The 20,841-nt window shown below is 37.6% G+C and overlaps 1 protein-coding gene across 4 annotated transcripts in view; it reads left to right on the top strand.

Annotated features, from left to right (window-relative positions):
• Positions 1-20,841, top strand: part of SENP6 (SUMO specific peptidase 6) — a 72,635-nt gene that overhangs the window by 6,745 nt on the left and 45,049 nt on the right. For all 4 annotated transcript variants that reach the window (XM_085056476.1, XM_085056475.1, XM_085056477.1 and 1 more), the window contains exons 2-4: positions 12,309-12,402; positions 18,657-18,720; positions 19,146-19,288. In XM_085056476.1, coding sequence (XP_084912602.1) covers positions 12,309-12,402; positions 18,657-18,720; positions 19,146-19,288 — 301 coding nt within the window. The remainder of the gene's footprint in view (positions 1-12,308; positions 12,403-18,656; positions 18,721-19,145; positions 19,289-20,841) is intronic.

Here is a 20,841-nt window from a genome sequence, read left to right as displayed (position 1 = left end):
CCTGCTGCATGTTGATGATGCCAGCCGCAAGGTGTCCTGGGTGTGTACTGCTCTGTCACCCTGAGCAAGACCTCGCCTCACACCCAGGACTCCTCTTCAGGGGCTGCTGCCCCATGCGGCTGGTCACCTGCACCCATTTGGGCAAGGGCCACTGCTACAGCAGACTGTAGAGGTACCAGGAGCAAATTCCAGTTTTGGGGAAAAAGGACAAATGTAATCCTTCTCTTGCCTTGGTTGTTCTAGAAGGTACTTGCATTGGGGGTGGAGGGAGCACATTTATTAATTTCCTTTCTTTCGGCCCATGTTTTGGCACTTACTTGGTTTTAGTTTGGAGGGTTTTTTAAGGTAGGGGTGTTTTTACATAGGTTGAAATTTGTCTGATGCTCTGTACTTTCTTCTGTGAAGAAAATTGCTGTTCTTATTTGTTATATAGAATTAAATCTGTCGGCAGTTTTATCTTACACATTTAATTTTTAAAAGCATGTGTTCTTAGCTTCCTGTTTCTGTGTTCAGCAGCCTAGCATGCCTAATATTTTCAGGTTAAGCTGACCTGAAGCTGTAATGAAGTCAAAATTGGTGTCTGAATGTCACATTAGTGGGTGTGACTCCATTTTGGAAGCAAAGCTGCATGTACTCTCCACCACCCTCGAGTCTTAGCACCTTCTCACCAGAGAAACTGAACTTGCTCTATTCTATCTTGCCAGGTTGGCACTTTGCCAAACCTCTGTTGAATTTGCTCATTGAAGGGTAACTGGTAGAGGCAGGACAATGGCGTGGATTGGGGAGAGCATACAGATTCTACATGACAGAAGAATAGGACATTCCCTCTTTCATCTCTGCCTGGTGAGCTGTTAAGTCAGGCTAAGGTGTAATACATAAATTTGTAATAGTTATTTTAGTGTGAGAGCAGCTTTATTCTGCCCAAGGAAACACAGTTATTTTAAATATCAGGCTATCTTCTGCGAAGGACAAGGTTATGGTGAAGGTTGGAGACTGTAGAGAATAAATTAACAGGCTGTGGTTATTTTTCCCAGGTTGGCCAGCAAGCCTTTAAAAAGTTTTTGTTAAGGGACGAGGCCTGTAAGCACTCCATGAGGCAAGGAAACATTTCTGCATGTGTGTCCCAGCAATTCCTATGAAAGAAAAATTTGGAGTGAAAGACTTTGGGTATCTTTTTCTGAGTTAATCTTGAGTGATAACAGATACAGAACAGTGATGATTCAGAAACTCTGTGTGAATCCTTCCTAGCTTTTTGTTTGTTTTCAGACCTTATGAGCTGGAGCAAAGTCTCCCTGTTTTTTTGTTTGTGAGATTTTGTTTGTTTGTTGATTTTTATTATAAGACTGGCCACAACAATGTTTTAGGAATGAAAAATACCAATAATATTCTGTTGGTGTGGTAAAATAAATTACTTCATGACACAATTAATACTATGTAATCTTAGAAATTTATGTCTGTAAGAAACAGCTGCAAAATATTTGTAATTTTTATGACTGTTTTTATCCAATGCCATACAATTGTTTCATTTGTACTAAAATTCATTCTACTGATGTATTTTTATTAATGTCATAGGATATAATGTTGTATTTGTTTGGCATGTCCAATTTTTATGGCTCATTTAGCAAAATATGAATATCCTGCTGATGACAGAATTTAATACGACAGTCTAACAGAAAGATTATTCAAGAGCCCATTAGATGAGAATTTGAACTATGCAGTAGATGTTAGGTTTCATATTTACAGTTGCCTTTGTAATTTCTAAGGCTCACTTTTTCTATAAACATTTACTAGAGTATGTTATAATTTTATTTCTACCAAGGCTTATTGCTTAAGAGACAATTTAAGGGTCTTTTACAATTGGGAGTAGACTTCCAAAAGTGGACTTCAGGACTACTCTGGCCCAGATTACTGTGATTGCATATACCTGGCACTGGGACAGTAAAACTTTAATAGAGATTTAGTAGTTCTGCTGTAAGACAGATATGTTTTAGCTGAATCTTTACTTGATAAATACAAAAACCACCTGTCTGTCCTTAACACAGTAAAGAAGTTCTTTGCTGTGTAGCAAAGCCTATGTTAGATGGAAAAGGCACTGCTCATTAGGTGAAAGAAAGACTCCGTGTCCTGTGATAGAAAGAGCTTATAGATCAAGGTAAACAGGAGTTTCATGTTTGGATGGAAGTGTCTGAAACTCATCTCTGGTTGCAGGATGGTCGCTTAACAAGTTCGACGTTTCACTTTAGCTGTCTTTTGAGTGCTATTTCTTGAGAAGTAGTTTTATAACTAGCTTCAGTTAGCATGCTGGCGTGTGTTATTTTATTAAAAATTAGTTGATCAATAGCACTTTCATTTTTGCTGCTTTTATGAGTAATTACTGAGAAAATGATTGTTTTTCATGGGATGTTAAAGTGGTTTTTTAGTTTTTTAAAAAATAAAGCCTGCTTAGTGGATTTTGGTATATTGTGATATAGTTGTCAGTGTTCCTTAAACTCCTTGTTGGAGAAGTGTGGTACTTCCATTACAAATATTTCAGTACTCTTAAGGCAGTACTGTAGTTGCATTATGTCATACCTTGCTGCTTTGATGATAGCTAGTTGCAAAGGGAGTTAAAAGTATACAGTGTATCTAGTCTGAGCTGGCTGAGACTACAGCCTGAGAAGTCAGTTGCCTATATTTGTATTTAATTTCTCTGATTTTTTTTTTTTTAACAGACTTAATGTACATAGGTTTTAACTGTATGTCCTTTTGCAGAGTCATAGCAAGACCCTGTGCTTGGGGCCTTACTATATGGCCACGTAAGGAATTGTGCCAGCAATTGACAACAGTCAGGCCCGCTGCTGGGTGCTGCTCTGAGGGACAGAGCTGCTGCCCTCCCAGAGACAGGGAGCTCACAGCTCTGCTGGAGTCAACACTGGCACTTCACTGGCTGCATGGCTAGTTGGCTGAAGGAACTGAATTGACAGAAAACTAATCCTCGGGGTGGGGAGAAGTGTTGGTGGAGCTAGTCTGTTACTTTTCAGCCAATATGAGAAATCCCATTCAGCTGACTGCTGTCTCATATGGGTATGAAAACTTGCCAGTGTCACTAAGAATAGGAGAAAACCCCAGATATTTAGCCTTTACAAAAAGGCAAATGCAAATATTTTTCTGACCACTTAGCTTAACTAACTCTTTCATCATCCTTTCCCTACTCAATTTTTTTCTGAAATGTGCATTTTTCATGTGATGAAATTTTGGATGTTTTTTTAATTGATGTTGAAAATTTTGTTTGTTTGTTTGCTGTCCATTTCATGTGAATTTTGAACAATTGATGATATCAAGGAGGTGTCTTTTTTTCTTCTTTAATTACATTTAGAGTTTCTTCTTGTGGAAGAAACATTTTTTGTGGAAGTGTTCAAGGCCAGGCTGGATGGTGCTCTGAGCAACCTGGTCTAGTTGAAGGTCTTCCCCCTGCTCATGGCAGCGGGGTTGGAACTAGATGATCTTTAAGGTCCCTTTAAACCCAGACCATTCTATGAGCCTATGATTCTTCTGCCCTCCATATGCAAGTTAAGTTCTTGCAGAGATCATGGAACCTTTTTGGACTTCTAATTTTTGTATGTTTTTGTAAAGGAGATAATATCTATCTGACATCATCTGTGAAACTTTACAGGATAAATCCAGAAATACTAAATAGCACATTTTTTTTTCTTCTTCCTTTTGGTATGTAGATACAGTTCTTTCTTTCAACCTGATGTTCCAATTATTGCAGCAAATGTGGAAACGTTCTTAAAGTGTCAGTTGCCTAATTTCCAGGTAGTTTGGCTAGGTTATTAATCTTACTCTATGTAACTGCCTTTCAGCACTATCTAAAAATAGATTGCTGTTTGTTTAGTGCTGCTGTATTTTCAGTTGCACAAGCTTAGGTTTTATATGAAGGTGGATCCCATGGTGCATAACGAAGTGTGCAAATCACATGCATAATATACAGCAAGGTTTCCTGCTGTGTTTTGCTCATCTTCTAAAACTATTCCAGTGTTCAGAATTTGAGATCATATGTGATTAACGTCACATACTGATTTGCCACAGAAATTGTGTTCTGGAATTCTTGTTCCGCTGTCATCTCCCTTGAAATGGCTTGTTAGCTTTATATATTTTTTCACACTTTGAGAGTAAATTGGCAGTTCAGAAATTGTTCTTAGCCTAATCTCACCTTATATCCCCTATTTTTATCTATAAAATAGAAAGATACCTCTCTTACACTTACCTTTCCTATAAAAACAACAAAACTTTCTTCCTAATTTCTGAATTTTTAATGTATCTCCAATCTAGCAATAGAGGTCTTAGGTAAGTAAAGAATTCATAATGCTAGAGATGAAAAAATTACTTTATTTGTTTCTTTTTTTTCCATTTATTGTTGCTTCCTACTTTTGATGTTATTTATTTTACTTGTGTGGAAAGTTTGAGTTGGTGTCAGACTTACTCAGAGGGAAAAGAAGAAAAGTGACTGAGGTACTTCTTTTTAGAAGTTTTTGTAAGGGGGTTGCAGTGGTCTTAGAAGATGCTTTGTACCTATGAATAGTCTGGTTTTACTTGACTGCTGGTTGGAATCAGATGGGTTGGAACATCCTGTTCAAGCCAGGCCCAGCTAGAGGAGGTTGCTCAGGGATTTGTCTAGTCTCCATTGTCTCTCAGGTCAATCTGGTCCAGTCTTGAGCACACACATGGTAAAGGATAAGTTCTGTCTTTAGCAGACTAGCCTGTAGTTCACCAGATCATCCTTGTTGCCCTTCTTGAAGGGCAATGATGTTTTTCCAGTCTTTGGGTGATTAAGCGTTCCTTAATCACATCTTCCTTGACAATAGGTGATACTGCATTCCACAGATTCTGCTGATAGAATTGAGGAACGATTAGGTCAGAGGACAAAACTTAGCAGTGAAAGCTGGGATGGCAGAAAAAAAAGGATCAAGTAATTAATTTTTGTCCATGTCTTTTGTCACTAGGTTCCTGTCTCATTGAGCAGAAAATGCCCACAATTTTCTGTAGCATTCCTTTTGCTGCTGGTGTAAACAAAGAAGGCCTCTTGAAGTATTTCTTCATTGTCTTCTGATGCTGTCATAAGGGCAGCATCCTTGGGTGGATACCTCTACACCTCTGCTGGGAGAATCAGTAGAAAAGGTCAAGAAGCATAAGTTGTCCATTGTGTGGTTATCACTGCTGTCTTACCAGAAAAACTTTCAAAGGCATCACAAAGAAAATGTTTAACGTACTTAAAAACTCTATCCTTTTATCTTCCTCTGTCACTCCTTGTTACTACTTAAAAAATGTTAAACACAATTCAGCAAATGATTGAATTTACACAGTTCTGTGTTCTTCAGTCCTGTCATCAGTGCAATGTTCTGCAATGTAAGCAGCCAAATGTGCATGCAAGGCCTGAAAAAACCTCAGTCATTTACTAAAATATGCAGATGATTTCCATCTTTGAAGTACGGAACTTTCATAAATGCTTTTACTTTTCAGGAGTATAAGTGCTTTTGTCCAAGAGTGAATGCTTTATATTTATCATTGGTTTTCTGTTGGCATTAAGCTCTTGAAAGGGTGTGGATTTTTTGCTAGCCAGCTGAGAAATTGAATTCCTTTCTTGTGCTAAAGTATTGTCCATGCTTGGTATCCATTACACTGGTATCTTAGAACTTCACTGTTGAACTCTCTGCTGCATGCAATACCTCAGTTACTATCAGGTTATGATTACTGCCTAGTATTGATGATGCTTGGAGAGGGTTTTTTGCCTCTAATTTAGGGAGTGGAAAGCTAAAGCATCTTCTAAGCACTAGATCTCTAAATCTATACCGATAAGTGCAGAGTAGGCTACAATCCTGTGGAAATGTCTTTGGTATCCCTAGTACTTCTAATACTTTAAGTTCCTGGGTGGACCTTACCGCTGCTGTGCTGTCACAGCTGCACTCTGTTAGTGTAGTTGAACAGGAGGCGGGAACTGATATGGTTGAAAAATAGTTTTTCCCCTCCCCTGCTGCCCAGGGGGTTTTTGCCTGAATTAGTTTCCTTCCCTAGGTTTTCTGTCAGTGCTGACATATGCAGTGGGCAGGACAGGAGCAAGAATCTGCAGCTCTTAGGAAGTGTGATGGGCCTGTAAAACTGTTCATGTAGTGCTGCTTCAGAAGGTGAAAATGCAGCCTCACTGTGCTTATACAGTTGATATAATAGAGCTGATGGTATCAAAGCTGGAAGATAAAAAGCTGCTTTGCATAGAAGCCGGTCTGGAAGAATAATGAAGCAATGGGGAAAGTAAACCAAAAAATATTTCTGTGTCAGAGTTTTATGAGTACTTGTATCCTCTTAACAATATATCTGATGACTCTAAATGAGCAACAGCTTAGACGCTTAGAAGCATTCTTTTTCATTTATTTACACATGAGTCTGGATGAAGGCAATGATTCTGAGTACATTTAAATTAATTTACATTTTCTGTGTGAACACTGCAGTATGTGATAAGTTGGTTGCAGTTGGATGGTGTAAGCATTTTTAAAATAAGGCTTGCAGTGTTTCTTTACCAGCAAATGGGGAAAAATAATGTAAACTTCGAGTCTTCCTGGAAAAGCATCTGGGTCCTGAACCAAACATTTGTTTGATTTAGGTTTTGTGTTCAGGGTGGTTCTTGGACACACAGAAATAGGTGAGTTCTCAGCAGATGAAAGACTTGTTAAAGTTTCTACGTGTACAATAGAAACCATAAAGTCTCTACTGTTGTATTGTGGGGGTGGTAGGGTATTACTATGGCAAAACAGTGATACATATGAAAAAGCTACTTTCCTAGAAAAGTTGATCTTTGTGTGGGCAGTAAATGCGTCTGGCTTCTTTGGTGAGTTGACCTTGTTGAATTGTACAACAGTTAGGTGTGAAATTGGTCTTAAAGGGCTTCTAGTTCCAGCCTCCTTTCTATGGACATTCACTAGATCAGGTTGCTCAGTGCCCCATCCAGCCTAGCCTTGAACACTTCAGGGGTGGGCTATCCACAGCCTCTCTGGGCAGCCTGTTCCAGTGTCTCACCACCCTCCCAACAAAGTATTTATTTGTGATACATGTAATCCAAAACTGCCCTCTTTCAGTTTAAAACAATTGCCCCTTGTCCAGTCACTGTCTGTCCATATAAAAAAATCCCTCTCCTTTTTATAAGACACTTGAGGTACTGGAAGACTGCAGTAAGATCTTTCCAAAGCCTTCTCTTCTCCATGCTGAACAATTGCAGCTCTCTCAGCCTGTTCATAGGAGAGGTGCTTCCACCGTGTTTGTGGTCCTCTTCTGGACCCACTCCAACAGATCCATGTCTTTCTTGTGTTGAGGACCTCAGAACAGGCCATAGCACTTCAGGTGGGGTCTTGTGAGGGCAGAATAGAGGAGCAGAGTCACCTGCCTTGACTTGCTGGCCACTTCGCTTTTTATGCAGCGCAGAATACAACTCGCTGTCTGGGCTATCAGTGCACACTGTTGGCTCATATCCGGCTTTTCATCCATGTGAACACCAAGTATTGTCCAGAGGACTTCTCTCAGTGACTTATTCTCCCAGTCTGGGATTACCCCAACTCAGGTGCAGCGCCTTGCTCTTGGACTTGCTGAATTTCAAGGGAAAGCCCACTTCTCAAGTTTGTCCCGGTCCCCCTGGATGGCATCCCGTCCTTTTACTGTGTCAGCTGCACCGCTCAGTTCGGTGTCGTCTACCAACTTGCTGAGGGTGCACTCATTCTCACCGTGTTATTGATGATGAAGACATGGAAGAGCACCAGTCCCATGAGTCAGGAGAGACCTGAGGGAAACCACTTATTACCAGCTACCATCTGTACATGGAGACATTGACTGTAGCTCTCTGGCTGCATCCATCCAGCCAGTTCCTACCCACTAGACAGTCCATCCATCAAATACATGTCTCTCCAGTTTAGAGGTAAGGATGTCATGTGGGACCATATTAAAGGCCTTACAGAAGTGTAGGTAGATAGTATCTCTCAGTCTTCCCTTGTCGACCATTGTTGTCACTCCACCATAGAAAGCCACCAGATTGGTCAGGCATGATTCGTCCTTAGTTAAGGCATGCTGGTTGCCTTGGATCACTTTCCTGTCTTGTATGTGCCTTAGCCTATCTTGTAGGAAGATCTGCTCCATGATCTTCCCAGGCACAGAGGTGAGGCCCACTGATCCCCTGCAGCTCCCCACTGCTACCATAATCTTGCCACAGGAACCCGATACAGCATCACCTACAAAACAGTAAATCAATGGGGATGTTTTTCTAGTGAGCTGTAGTATAGGTTCATATGGAATGATTTGCCCTAGATACATAAAGACATGCCAAAAAAAATCTTCCAAGATGATGTCTTTTGCTGGACACTGGCACTTTACTAAGTACTGTGTATGTCACTTCTTATTTAAGTGTTGTAGACGGGCAGAATTTTAAAGGATTCTTTTTTGTTGCAACTGCAAAATTTTGCTCTTATTTCATAGATATTTGCTATGAACCGTTTTCCTTCCATTTAGGAATTCCTTAGCGACCCCGTTGATTAATGTTAACTCCTTCTGAAGGAGTTTACAAAACAGTGTCCCCACACAGTAACCTAAAGGTGTTGATCTGCTTTCTGACATTCCTCCTACAGGTATATTTTACTTTCTAATCCAAAATGTGATAATTGGGTTTTACACAAAAAGACTGTATGGGGATCTTCAAAAGTCTGGCTTCAGGGTTAATAATGACATAAATGTCCTAATGAAACACACTATTTTTTCAGGAATTTTTTAATTTGCTTGTTAGAAGTTACAGATAACTTGTTTAAAAAACAACAGTTGTTTTAAAAAGCAGTGAAATTTGTCAACTACACCTGTATAATCTGTCTAGTTAAATTCCAGGTACTTTCTTGGGCTCAGAACTGATATCTCCCTTCATGTAACAGCACCAAAGGGAGTTAGTGGGAGGAAAAATAAGACTGAAATCTGCTCCAGCACGCTGCCTGTCTTGGGCAGAGGTACAGCAATTTCCTTCTCTTGACCCAGTACCTTAGGTTTAGCTCTGCTTTTCTGAACATTTTCACCTGTGGGTATGGATGTGCCTTGTTGATTAAAACAACCTTGAATAGTGAACATAGTGAAAATTGAAAGTTAGAGGGTTCCAAATTTAATCTTAGTGCAAAATAGTCAGCAGTTTAGCATGCGTAACAGGTTACTTGTTATCCCCTTAAAAAATTCGTAGGTAGTATCAGATACAAAGTAGCTGTTCAGATCCAGTAACTCAGTTGAATACTGTGGCTAACATGATGGTGTACTTCTGGATTTACATTTTTGTTAGGACCAAGGGTGCTAGAGAGAGTGAAAGTTGATCCAGAGTTGAGTGAGCAGAACTGGGGTACTAAGACTTTTTCCGTGGGTGGCTGCACTGATCAGTAGCAGTGGACAAGCCGTCCAATACAGAAATGCTTAAATAAAAAAAAGACTACAGAAAATACTAAGAAATTCTTTGAAAAAGAAGATATGCAGGTGGAGTGTAAAATACTTGCAGCCAGCTTGGGAGTTATTTAAAGATACCATATAGGAGGCTTACAGCATGCATGTTACTTATTTAAGTAGGTTTCAAAAGGCTGCCCCAAATGCTGGCCTGGCTAAACAGCAGGGTAAGATATAATATCTGGAATAAAACATCACAGTTCTTGAATCAGATCTTTTATCTGAGTAATGAAAATAGAGAATAATAAAAAAGTTGGTAGATTTAACTTGTAATTGTAATGAGGCGGGAAAAAATTGATTAGTAACTCCCAGCAGACATAAGAACTATTGTTAAGTATTTCTTCAAGCTCAGCAGGAAAGTTTGAGGAGTATCTGGAGGATCAGTAGACAACCCAGTTGTAAAAAGTGGCTTTGGAGTATAAAAGGTCATAGCTGAATAATGGAATTGCTTGCACTCGCTTTGGCAACGCTTAGAGAGTTCTTCATGCCAGAATGTTCCTTAATAAGGAATGTGACAGAGTATACGACTCAAAATGAAGCATCAGTGGAAGAAATTGCAGTAAATTAAGCAAACTGTGAACAAGGCAGCATGATCAAATGGCATTCATCCAAGTGTTGTAAGAGGAACTGGGGGATAAAGGAGCTAATGACTGTAGCGTGTTGCTTGTGGTTAGCATCATCTTTCTGCTACAGGTGAGGAGGGTGGCTAGTGTGATACCAGCATTTTAAAAAAGCAGTGAGGTATTTGAGGAGTTTTGCGTCAGTGAGCTTTGTGACTGTGCAGCCTGAATTCATGGAAATGATAATGGAGACCAGAATTGATTTCATTGTTCCCTCTGTAAAGTCATTTAATAAAGGCTTTGGGAGAGGCTAAGTTGCCTCTGAATAAAATGGAAGATTTTATAAGGAACAATTGTCAAGAGATAGAAAGAAAGGGCAAAAAGGCTTTGTTTAGTTAATAGGAGTAACCTATTGAATTGCACAAGGATCTATGTTAACATTGGTGCACAGATACAAGGAAAAGGGTATGACAGCCAAGTGACAAAGTTTGTAGATGTTTAAACTTTACTTAGGTTAGTATAATGGCTAGCTATTTAAAGAAAATTGTAAATAGTAAACTCAGGTTTGGAGTTATGTGGGTTGAAATCATACATGAAATTCTGTGTAGGTAAATGTCAAGTAATCTAAGTGGATGTGAAGTAAAAAAAGAGCATTTTTGAAGGTAAGGACTTGCTCTGAAGTGGTTATTAACGAATCATTAGTGAAAGGTGGAATTATCTAGTACCTAAAGATCGGTGCATTCTCCTTAGCAGTGACAACAGTAAATCCAGTGTAAATATTTACTAGGAAAGGAACAAAGAACAAAACAGAAACATCATTCTGCTTCTGTAGAAATTCATGGGATGTATGCATCTTGAGAATTCCTCATAGTGTTTGTATCCTTATCTCAGAAGGGGTACAGTAGTGTAGAAGAGGTTCAAAGAGAAGCATCAAGAGGGATTTAAAGGCATGAAAGAGCTTTCAAGTGAGGAAAAATTAAGCTGACTCAGGTTTTTTTCTTCTGCCTGGGGAAGGAAGATCATGAAAGAATGCAACAGGAATCTATGCAATCATGAGGGAATAGGGAAGGATTACTTACTACTATCTTCCAGAGTAGGTGGACTGGAAGAGTAGAGTACTAAGAGAAAAAGGTGCCAGATTGAATCAGAATCAACCAAAGGAGATACTAATTTAATTAAACTGAGGTACTTTCTGCTGCAAGATGCTGTTAATTCTATAGAACAGGCTTGATTAAAAAGCAAGCAGGGAGAAGAAAAAGGTAGGAAAAGCTGTTAAATACAAAACTGTGTGTTTAACATACTCACCCATGGCTCAGGAAGCCTGCAGTAGGTGCAGGTAGCTGGAAGCAGATGTTGAATATGTACTAAATATTTCTGTGTGCATTGTTCATACTTTATCCTAGACATATGCCTTTGGTTGTGATTTTCTTATTCTTTTCTATCAGAGTTTCATTCATTATTTCTAAATGCATTTCCAACAATGTAGAGAAAAAATGTAAGAAAAAACACATTTAAATGATACCAAAATCAAAGCAGCTGCATAGTTTGTCTTACAGAATTTTAGTTGCAGTAGTTAGGGCCCGGGGGAACATTGTCTTGCTTTAATGAGTGCCATCTCCATGCTCTGGAACACCTTCACTTAAAAATACCCCATGCCATCATATTATATGAAGATCTTCATAATGATGGCTATTTCAGAGAGATCTGAAATTTTAAGTAGTATGACAGAAAATTTAGGTTTTTACTTAGTTGATGCTAACACTGAAATTTCAGTATGTATAGTGTGTTAATTCAGGCCAGTGCCAGATGTTGAATTAATAATCCATATATTATGTTGAAATTGTACTTGGGACAGTTCAGTTGCTTTTGTATGCAAAAATTCTGTATATGTTTGGTTATTAGTTATGTAAATACTATGTTTTAGGACCCTTTCTGCATGTGGTTTATAACTCATATCAGAGAAACTACCCTAAAATTTATGGGGATCAGTAAAACAGTTGAAGCAGTTATTATGCCCCCTCAGGTCATAATTTTTAATAACTTGCTTACTTACTGCATTAATAAGATGTTGACAGATACTTTTATTTATTTAGAGAAATAATAATCACCACTGCATTGATGAACTTACTGATCAAATGGTAGTTAAACATTGACATCAATAAAATAAATACTGGGGGGAAATACATGCATCTGGTTTACTCCTCTAGTTTGTGTTGGTTAATAACTCAGCTTGAAATCAAAACTTATCTTAACTTGTTCTCATTTCAGCTTTGGATAGATCACAGTCCAAGAGAGATGGAGGTTTTAAAAGTAATTGGAGCTTTGATCATGCAGAAGAAAGTGAAGGAGATGCAGAGAAAGAGTAAGGATGCTTTTATCCAGGCTATTGAAAATATAAATGTCTATTTATTCTTAAATTCTTCTTTTTTGTAATTTATTAATAAGAAACAATATATAATAACTTAAACTTTCAGCGATTAAGAAAAAATATTTGAAATAAGTGATTATTTTAAATAGCATTATCATATGGGAGTTCATTATAATGGAAGTTTTATTGTTAACATGGGGATTACAACACATGGCACAGTACATTTCACAAGAGCTGCAGTTGTCTTTGGAGCTTCTGTGTAAGTCTAAGAAACACAGACCAGAAGTATGTGAACATGCAGGGTAAGGAATTTGATAGGTAGGGTATCCAAGCAGCTTCAGCTTTTCCTTTAGTGATGATGCTGCTCAGTACTTCACAGTTATTGTTAAAGTACTTCAGTAGCTTTAGGCCTTCCTCAAATTAAACTGAGCTTAAAAGATTGTAGGTTTTTCTTCCTTTGTGTTTATTTCACTGAATAGAGTTAAGTGTGCTTTTTCCCCTTATAATTTATTCCTTTACTTGGTACATTTGGTTTTTGGCTAAAACTTAAATCCCATGTGTGTAGTTTGAATTTATACTTTGCCCTTGTTACATTTTATTGTTACTACTATGTTTTCTTGATATTAACGTATTTATTTCCAGAATGACTAATGATTTGTTAAAAGAACAAGTGTCATGCACAAAGAATTCATGTCAGTTTATTTGTTATTCTTAGATATTTGGAGACTAGAAAATTTAAAAAGTATGCTGTGGTTTTCCAGTAAGATCACACTGAATCCTGTGATTAAGTACAAAAATAATTCATATATGAATTTGTATCATCTAATAGTCTGCGAAATACCATGTGCTGGAAGGGAGGTGGGAAAGTAGACACATAGCAACATAGGCTGCAGCAGCAGACTATGCTGTAATCTAATTAAAAAATGAGTTCAGGAGCTGATTGAAATATGAGGTACACATTAAGAGCTGTTGTCAAACCAGAACTGTATCAGAAGTTAAAACCACTTTTAAAGGGTTCACAAACTACAGGCAGTGTAGTTTCATAAAATTAAGGCCACATTTTTCTTTAGCAACTTTACATCCATTTGTAGTGCACACAAATATTTTTTAAGTATAAGGGCAGTGCATACCATACAGTTAGTATTTCCATTTTACTTGCCTTCAGAAATGAGTCACATTTGAAAGCATAGCAGCTTTTTCTTCTTCTAGTAATTTACTGCTGTTTTCCATCTGTCTCCAGCTGATGTTAACTTAAAAACATGGAATGAAAAATGTATAGAGTAATGATGCTAAAAAAAGTTAGAAAAATTATTATGAAACGTACACTTTATGTAATTGTGTCTGATTTTAAGATTGTATGTCTGGGTGATTTTTTCATTCCTTTCAAACATCCTCTATGATAAGCAGTTTTCCCATAGCCAGAACTGAATTTTTATTGCCTGCTTAGATAATTTTTTATTTGCTTTTAATACTGTGAATCATGCAGAATCTTATCTGGAAGTTTTGATAAAAGAGTAGTTGAAAATTGATTTAAACTGAAAATCCTCTCTTTTTTATTTATCCATTCTCTGATACCATTTCAGGCAATTTCTTAGTCCCTCCAAACAGCTATATGTTTTAAGCTGCTCACGTATTTACTTGTGGTAACACCTGAGCTTGCGCATCTTAAAGACACTGAGCTTCGAGCATTTTGAAATAATTAGTGTATTTTGCTTTTCAACAAAACATTGACAGAAGGGAATCTTTAGAAATCAAGTAACAGTAAATTTTCCTTTTTTTCCTAAATTTCCTTTACTCTTAGCAGAACATTTCAAAGATTAGCGGCTTTAATTCATAAAATTCATAATGCTTTGTGTTCCCCCTAGTATTTTGAGTATATTGTGCAGTGAGTAGGTATTTGCTATGGCGTGCTGATATTGACTGCAATGTTTGACTCTTACATGATTTCTTTGTGGAGAGAGCTGTGAGTCTGAATCCAGCAGATGCATTTCATGCTTGTTAAGGCACTGGTGGGTGTTACAGTGCCTGATCTTATCACAGCTGCTTGCCCTCTTAATGGCAGACACACAGTGAGTTCGTTTTGAGCAAGCCTAAGAATAACATTCCAGCACTTAAAGGATTGGCTATATTCTTGTGCTAGCCCATGAAACTTGTGCTAATTAGTTGGTCAGTACTGGATGTCTGCTTGGATTATCTTTTCTTCAGTGAGATGAACACAAAGTATGTGGCTAATGACCTCCTACCACAGCAATTTATAGAATAGATGGAGTATTTTAAAAGAAGGATGTCATTTAACTTACTTGGGAATTAGATGAGGTCAGTCATAATGGTTCCTTAACTTTGTGAATGCAGTAATCATGTAATGAAGTATCAAGTAATGAACACAAAAAGGCTAAAGAATATTTGTAAACTGAAAAAGGTTTGGAAAAATTAATGATTGCCCAACACTATAAATTTAAAATTATGCTAGAGTTGATACTCAGCATGGAACTGTAGTTATGGAAACTTGGAATAGTAATTAACAGGTATCTTATCCCAAAGTGAATGCCTACAGATAATATTGAGTCCACTTGAAAGAGTAAAAGTAACATTTTTGATGTTCTGAAAGATTTGATCTACTCAGGATGGTAACAAGTGATGTGAAACTTTCCATGCTTTGTAGTTGGAGATCTCTTAGGAGAGGAGCCTTTATGTAGAATAATGGAAAAAAAGACCAGTTGGTCAGTTGAGCACACTGAAACCTGTGTAGTCCATCACAGAATAAATGGTGGGAATTATGTGGATCTTGTGTGGCAGAACTTAGGCAGACTTAAGCAAACATGTCCAAAGTAGTATATTCAAGTGGTTAATGAAATAAACGTTATAAGATGCTTTCTGGTGTTACAGATTATTATCTTGACATGTCTTGGACAATTTATATTTATTTCCTTTGTAATATCTGTGTAAATGTTTGTGAAATATACATCAGTATGCCCCACAGAGGTTTTGTAAACGGATTGGCCCAGTTTTCCTTGGCTGTCATACTGTTTTCTTAATAGTCTAGACTTCTACCTTCCACTGAGATTTGTTCAATAGTAGCCTTATCAAAAAAAATGAATACAAATAAATGGCTCTATTTTTTTGCACTATGATGTCCTTACTTAACTTCCATTTTCTTTCAAAGAGCTTTAATGTTTTTCTCTTCCATTTAGGGGAATAAACCCCTTTTTTCCTTGTATTGACGAATGGAAAGACAATGTATTATGTTGTGTATTCCTGTTTATCTTTTTTCCAGTGCTTTTAAAATTTGTATTACTTTGTCAGAAAACCCTCCCATAGTTATATAGATGTTTTATACTTCTTTTATGAGGTTGTTACTAAGGCACTGTAGCCTTTAAATTGATGAAAACTTTTAAAATTAAGGTTATTTTTAATAGAATGGCACTGTCAATTTTTTAAGTAATATTACTTCTCTTGTGCCTCTGATACTGGGGCTTTGTTAGTGTGCTGCTTACTACCATGTAATTTAAAACAAAGAATGTGCATAGTTGCTGTGAGGGCAAATAACATCAACCTACTAGTTTTATATGTAATAGTTTTCAGAAATACATTCCAATTATGTTTGAAACATAACTGGATCAGTTGGTAGTTGATAGAAATGTGCTTGCAGCTTGACCAGTGTAACCTCAATGGTCAATAGAGGTTTAAAGTTTGGGTTACTTGTAGATAGTAGAGAAAACACAGCCCATTAATCTGAGCTGTCTAACTAACTGTTGTATAGTTCTTACTGTTTTAAAACATGAAACAATTGGCAAGTGATTCGAGGTAAGTAAACAGAAATTTTTGTTTTCTTGTTCAGTGCCTAAATTTGAATGTGTAATACGGAGCTCCCCTTTGGAAAGAACTCTGTTTAGGAAAACTACTTTTATTTTTTTCCCCTTAATTTTAGAACGGACTTAACATTCATTTGTTATAAAATTTTAATGAATGTGTTGAAAAATTAGAAATTATTGTTCCAATGTGAAAATAACCAGGAAACCCATGGTTCCCTGTTAAAAGTGACAGTGTGGAGACATCCTCCCAGCAAGATAACTGAGGTTTTGTTTCAAGGAGTTAAAAATGTAGCTGACTGCTATGTTGGGGGAGTGGTGTAGTGTTTGTTTTGGGTTGGTTTGAGTTTTTTTCTTGGCTGTATAAATTGCATCTTTGAAGCAGGCAACTGGAAGCATGTGATACATGAGCAAATAGACATTGCTCGGTTGCTATGTATTCTGCTCTCTGAAAAAACAACCTTGCTGGCTCTGATGCATATGCTTTGCATTCCTTAAGATCTAAAAGTATTGGTTCATTTAAAACTTCAATTCGCTAATATTTCTCTAGTCATGTTGCATGATAAGAGTTACTCTTGTTCACTTTGATTTAAGCCTTGGCTCAGTATTTTGTTAATTTGCAGTGTGTTACCTTCTCTTACCTCCCCCCTCAAATGCCCTTTGTTAAAATGGTTGCAGTATTGTGGTGTGTTGAAATCCTGAAAGTATAGCTACAGTACAGACATGTTTTGAAAATAGTAATCTATTTTGTATGAACTGAAGCTGAAGAATGAAAACGTTTCTAGAGGTGAAATGATCTGATTAGGTCAGCACAGTAGGCAAATGCCAGAGCAGCAGATACTGTAGATTGCTGTTCATGTCTGTGCTGCAGGGATTTGTTTATTCTTTAGGATGTGGAAAATTTCTGAAATTGTTGAACTCTGTGTCCGCTGATGAATGCTTGAGAAGACTCCAGGAGCCTCCCTTGAAAGGATAATCTGTCCTGAAAGAGAATTTTTAAAAATTCTGTATGATTTTAAATTTTTTGTATCAATGTGTTGTCAGTACAGAAGTACAACTATACTATTTTGCTTTTGTTTGAAATTGGTGATGAATCTGCTCCACTGTTTGTTCTACCATTGAGCACCTAGAATTGTGGTGGTCTGTAAATGACAGGAAAATACAACAGTGCCAGTGGCTGTGTATTCCCATTTACATCATTCTTCCCATTTCAAAATCAATTGTGTGCACAATCTGATCTCCTGAAGTTTCAGAGTCTCCAGATCTCACCCAATATCTTTATTTTATTTTTATTTGCTCTGGGCATATCTGTGTTGCATAAAATGGAAGAATAAATTGTGACGTGAACGGGAATCTTGTGCATGGAAAAAGTTGTTAGGAACTTGGGGGAGAGGGCACTGAGTGATTACCTTATATATAAAGAGCTAAAGTCAGTGTATGTATTGCAGCCAGCATGTCATACTGACACAGCTGAGAAATGTTTTGTGTCTCTTGTGTAGCTGTTCCCTTGGAACTCCTGGCATAACTGCTTTTAAGTAATTTCTGCCTGAATTATCTTGATTCAAACTTCTCAAACCATGCAATTACAAGTTGGCTAAAAGTTGTATTGTTTTAGTGTGACCAAGACCTTATTGTAACCTTATCAGGATTGATGAGAAGGGATTATCTGCAGGTTGCTTCTCCTGGAAGCAGTAACATGTTAGCCTAATCTAGCTGTTGTCAGTATGAAATGTGTGATTGGGGTTTCAATTTAAATACTTAAGATTACGTGAGGGTAATTGCCTGTTACTGCAAAGAATATGTTTTAAGAGTATCATGGAGTGGCTTTCTTTTTTTGCTTCTTCCCCATTCTAATGGTATGGGATTACAAACATTGGAAGTACTAAAGAAATAAATTTTAATAAGCAGTGAAACCAAACTGAATACATTAGTTTTAGGAAGACATACTTTGGTAGTAATTGCTGTGGCATAAAGTGGTAGTTACATTAAGTTCTTCTCTTAAAGTAGTATGAAGTTTGCAGTTTTAAACTACATACTTGAATATTGATAGGCATAAACAGACTAAGATCTTGTTTTGTAGGTTAATGAAGTTTTGGACTCAATTTATGCAAAGAGTATAGAATATTTTATAGTGTCAGTAATACTGCTGTAACCGTATTGAAGGTCAAGTTGCTTTCTCTGTTTTGAATGAATCCTTTTAGTTTTGTTTTTTGCAAAATAATGTGGTGTACACTCTAAGTTCAGGTTCACATAATGCATCTGATCACTAAATTGCTAGTTTTGTGTTCCTGTCGTCTTATGCATATTTATACAATGTGTATATGATGCATTTAAATTTAAAGAGGGAAAGGGGAAAAAAAACCCTTTTGTGTTTAAAATATTTTGTGGGTGCTCTGATGGTTTACAATGTATATGCTTTTCTCTCCCTCACCTGTTCAGCGAGGCAAATCTGCTCAGTTTAGATGACAGTGATGAGCCTTTCAGTCCCAATGAAGAAAAAAAGGTAAATAGTCTGTTTATCTCATGATGAAAATGTATCTTTAAAGCTTTTTAGATTCTTAAACAGTATTGCATAGCCACGTTGTGTTTTAGGAACATATGCTCAAGCTGTCTGTCTACCCTCGATGTTTTTGTTTCCCTCTTGATTTGTATAGTGTTCTGCAAATATGAGCATGAATAACTAACTTTAAGTTTAGACAATTATAGATACTGTACTAAATATAAAATACATATTGTATTTGGTTTAGTAAAGAATCCTAGTGAGTAAGGGTGTATAGACAGTGTATATTTCCCATGAAATTTGATATAAAAGCAGTTTGAAAATAAAGCCATAATAATATTTATATTAATATTTTGAATTAGTTTTCTTGTCCTAACTTTCACACAATTATTCAATTTTTTTAATATATGTGAATTCTGTTGTAACAGTCATTTCGTTGTCGACCTGGAACTATTGGCACCAGCAGTGATGCCATAAAAGCATACGCAAGGCGAGGCAAAGCTGGAAGCTTCAAACTTTTTAAAGGGAATGCAATCGGCCTCAACATGATGGGAAATAGCAAGAAGCTGAGGTAATACATTCAGTTCATATTTCCTTACCTACTTGATTATTGATACAAATTAATACTAAATAAACAGAACTTTTAGTCCATTTACATTATCTGCTGTGCATTTTAAGAAGCTATGCTGTACTGTACTTCTGAATAAAGAGAGAAAATTAGATTGTTAAGGTGTTTCCTCTTCCAAGGGGTTGAACACCACATTAGTAAAGTACCCGAACACTGTTAAAATGCATTTAGAGCATTCACTGGCATATTTGTTAGTACTTTACCCATGTTGCCTGCCTTATTGTTTCCTCTATACAGTGGTAGCAGGTAGGAAAATATATTTTACATCCCCATCCAGGTTAATTTCTTTCCATGACTGTGATTTGCCAAGGTTAATTCAGGATGCGTTTTCTGTTTTTCTTACTGCAAGATATAATTTGATTTAGGATTCATAGACTTTTTTTTACAGGATTCAGCAAATATTTATACTAGTATAGGATAGTTTGAGATTGTCACTTGCATTTAGGGCTGATAGGAACAGTCTTTGGGCATTCAGTGTTGTACTTGTTTGTTACTACTGTCCCTAGCTTGTAAGAGGCTGATTGCTTCATTTGGTATATATTAAAAAGTGATATATTCACCTAACTTTCTCAGGGAGTGTTTCATATTGCTCAAATGCACTCAGTTTGGTAACCTTTGCAAGAAGGCAAAGTTCATAAGATACCCAGCCATAGTTGGGCCAGTCATCAAATATCCAATGTAGATGTAGCTGCATGAGGGATATCCTTGTCATCATTTGTGGTGGTTTATCACTGTCTGGAAACTAAACTCCAAATAAGCCACTTCCCTTCTCCCTGCCCCTTCTGATAAGAGGGATAAAGGCAGAGACTATGGGTTGAGATAACAATTTACTGAAAGCAAGCAGCAATGGAGTAAGAAACGCACAGTGACAGCAGCAATATTAGTAACAAAAGCATACAAAAAAAGCAAGGTGCTTTATGCACAAAAGGTGTTTGCCGCCTTGACTTAATTCTGTGTTGCCCACTGGGGAAAAGACAAGATGGGTGCTCCCTGCAGCTGACCCTCCCCATCCCTGAGCCTGAGCCAATGGAAAACAATGACAGACAAACCCCTGAAAGCAAGATCGTCCATGTCCTGCTGCACAGCCACTCCACTGCCCCAGGCTTGGGTTCAGGCTCAGCTCAGGCTCAGTTCTGCTGCTGCTTTGGAGCAGTCTGTTGGGCTCAATTCCACACGGCCCCTCCGCTTCTTCAGAGACACATCCCAGAGCAGTGCTCACCACTCTCCAGAACCTCAGCCTGGAGTCACATCTGGGAGGAATGGGAAGGCAGTGAGTGGCAGCAGTAGAGGATGAGGTCTGCAGGGCTGATCCCAGCAACTCAGTCCTGATGAAGAGAGGGACACAAAAATGGCATTCTGGGATATGGTCCTTACTCTCTCCCCTGACACCACATCCCCCAGTGATGTTTGGAGAGGTATAGAATAGCAAGATAGCCTTGCCCACACAGGTGTGATTTCTGGCCCCTCTCTGCAACCAAGACATGGTTTTTGTGTGC

This window comes from Lichenostomus cassidix, chromosome 3 (assembly GCF_008360975.1).
Source record: "Lichenostomus cassidix isolate B80296 chromosome 3, HeHo_3.0, whole genome shotgun sequence".
Taxonomy (NCBI): Eukaryota; Metazoa; Chordata; class Aves; order Passeriformes; family Meliphagidae; genus Lichenostomus; species Lichenostomus cassidix.
This window is presented reverse-complemented; position numbering and strand designations above follow the sequence as displayed.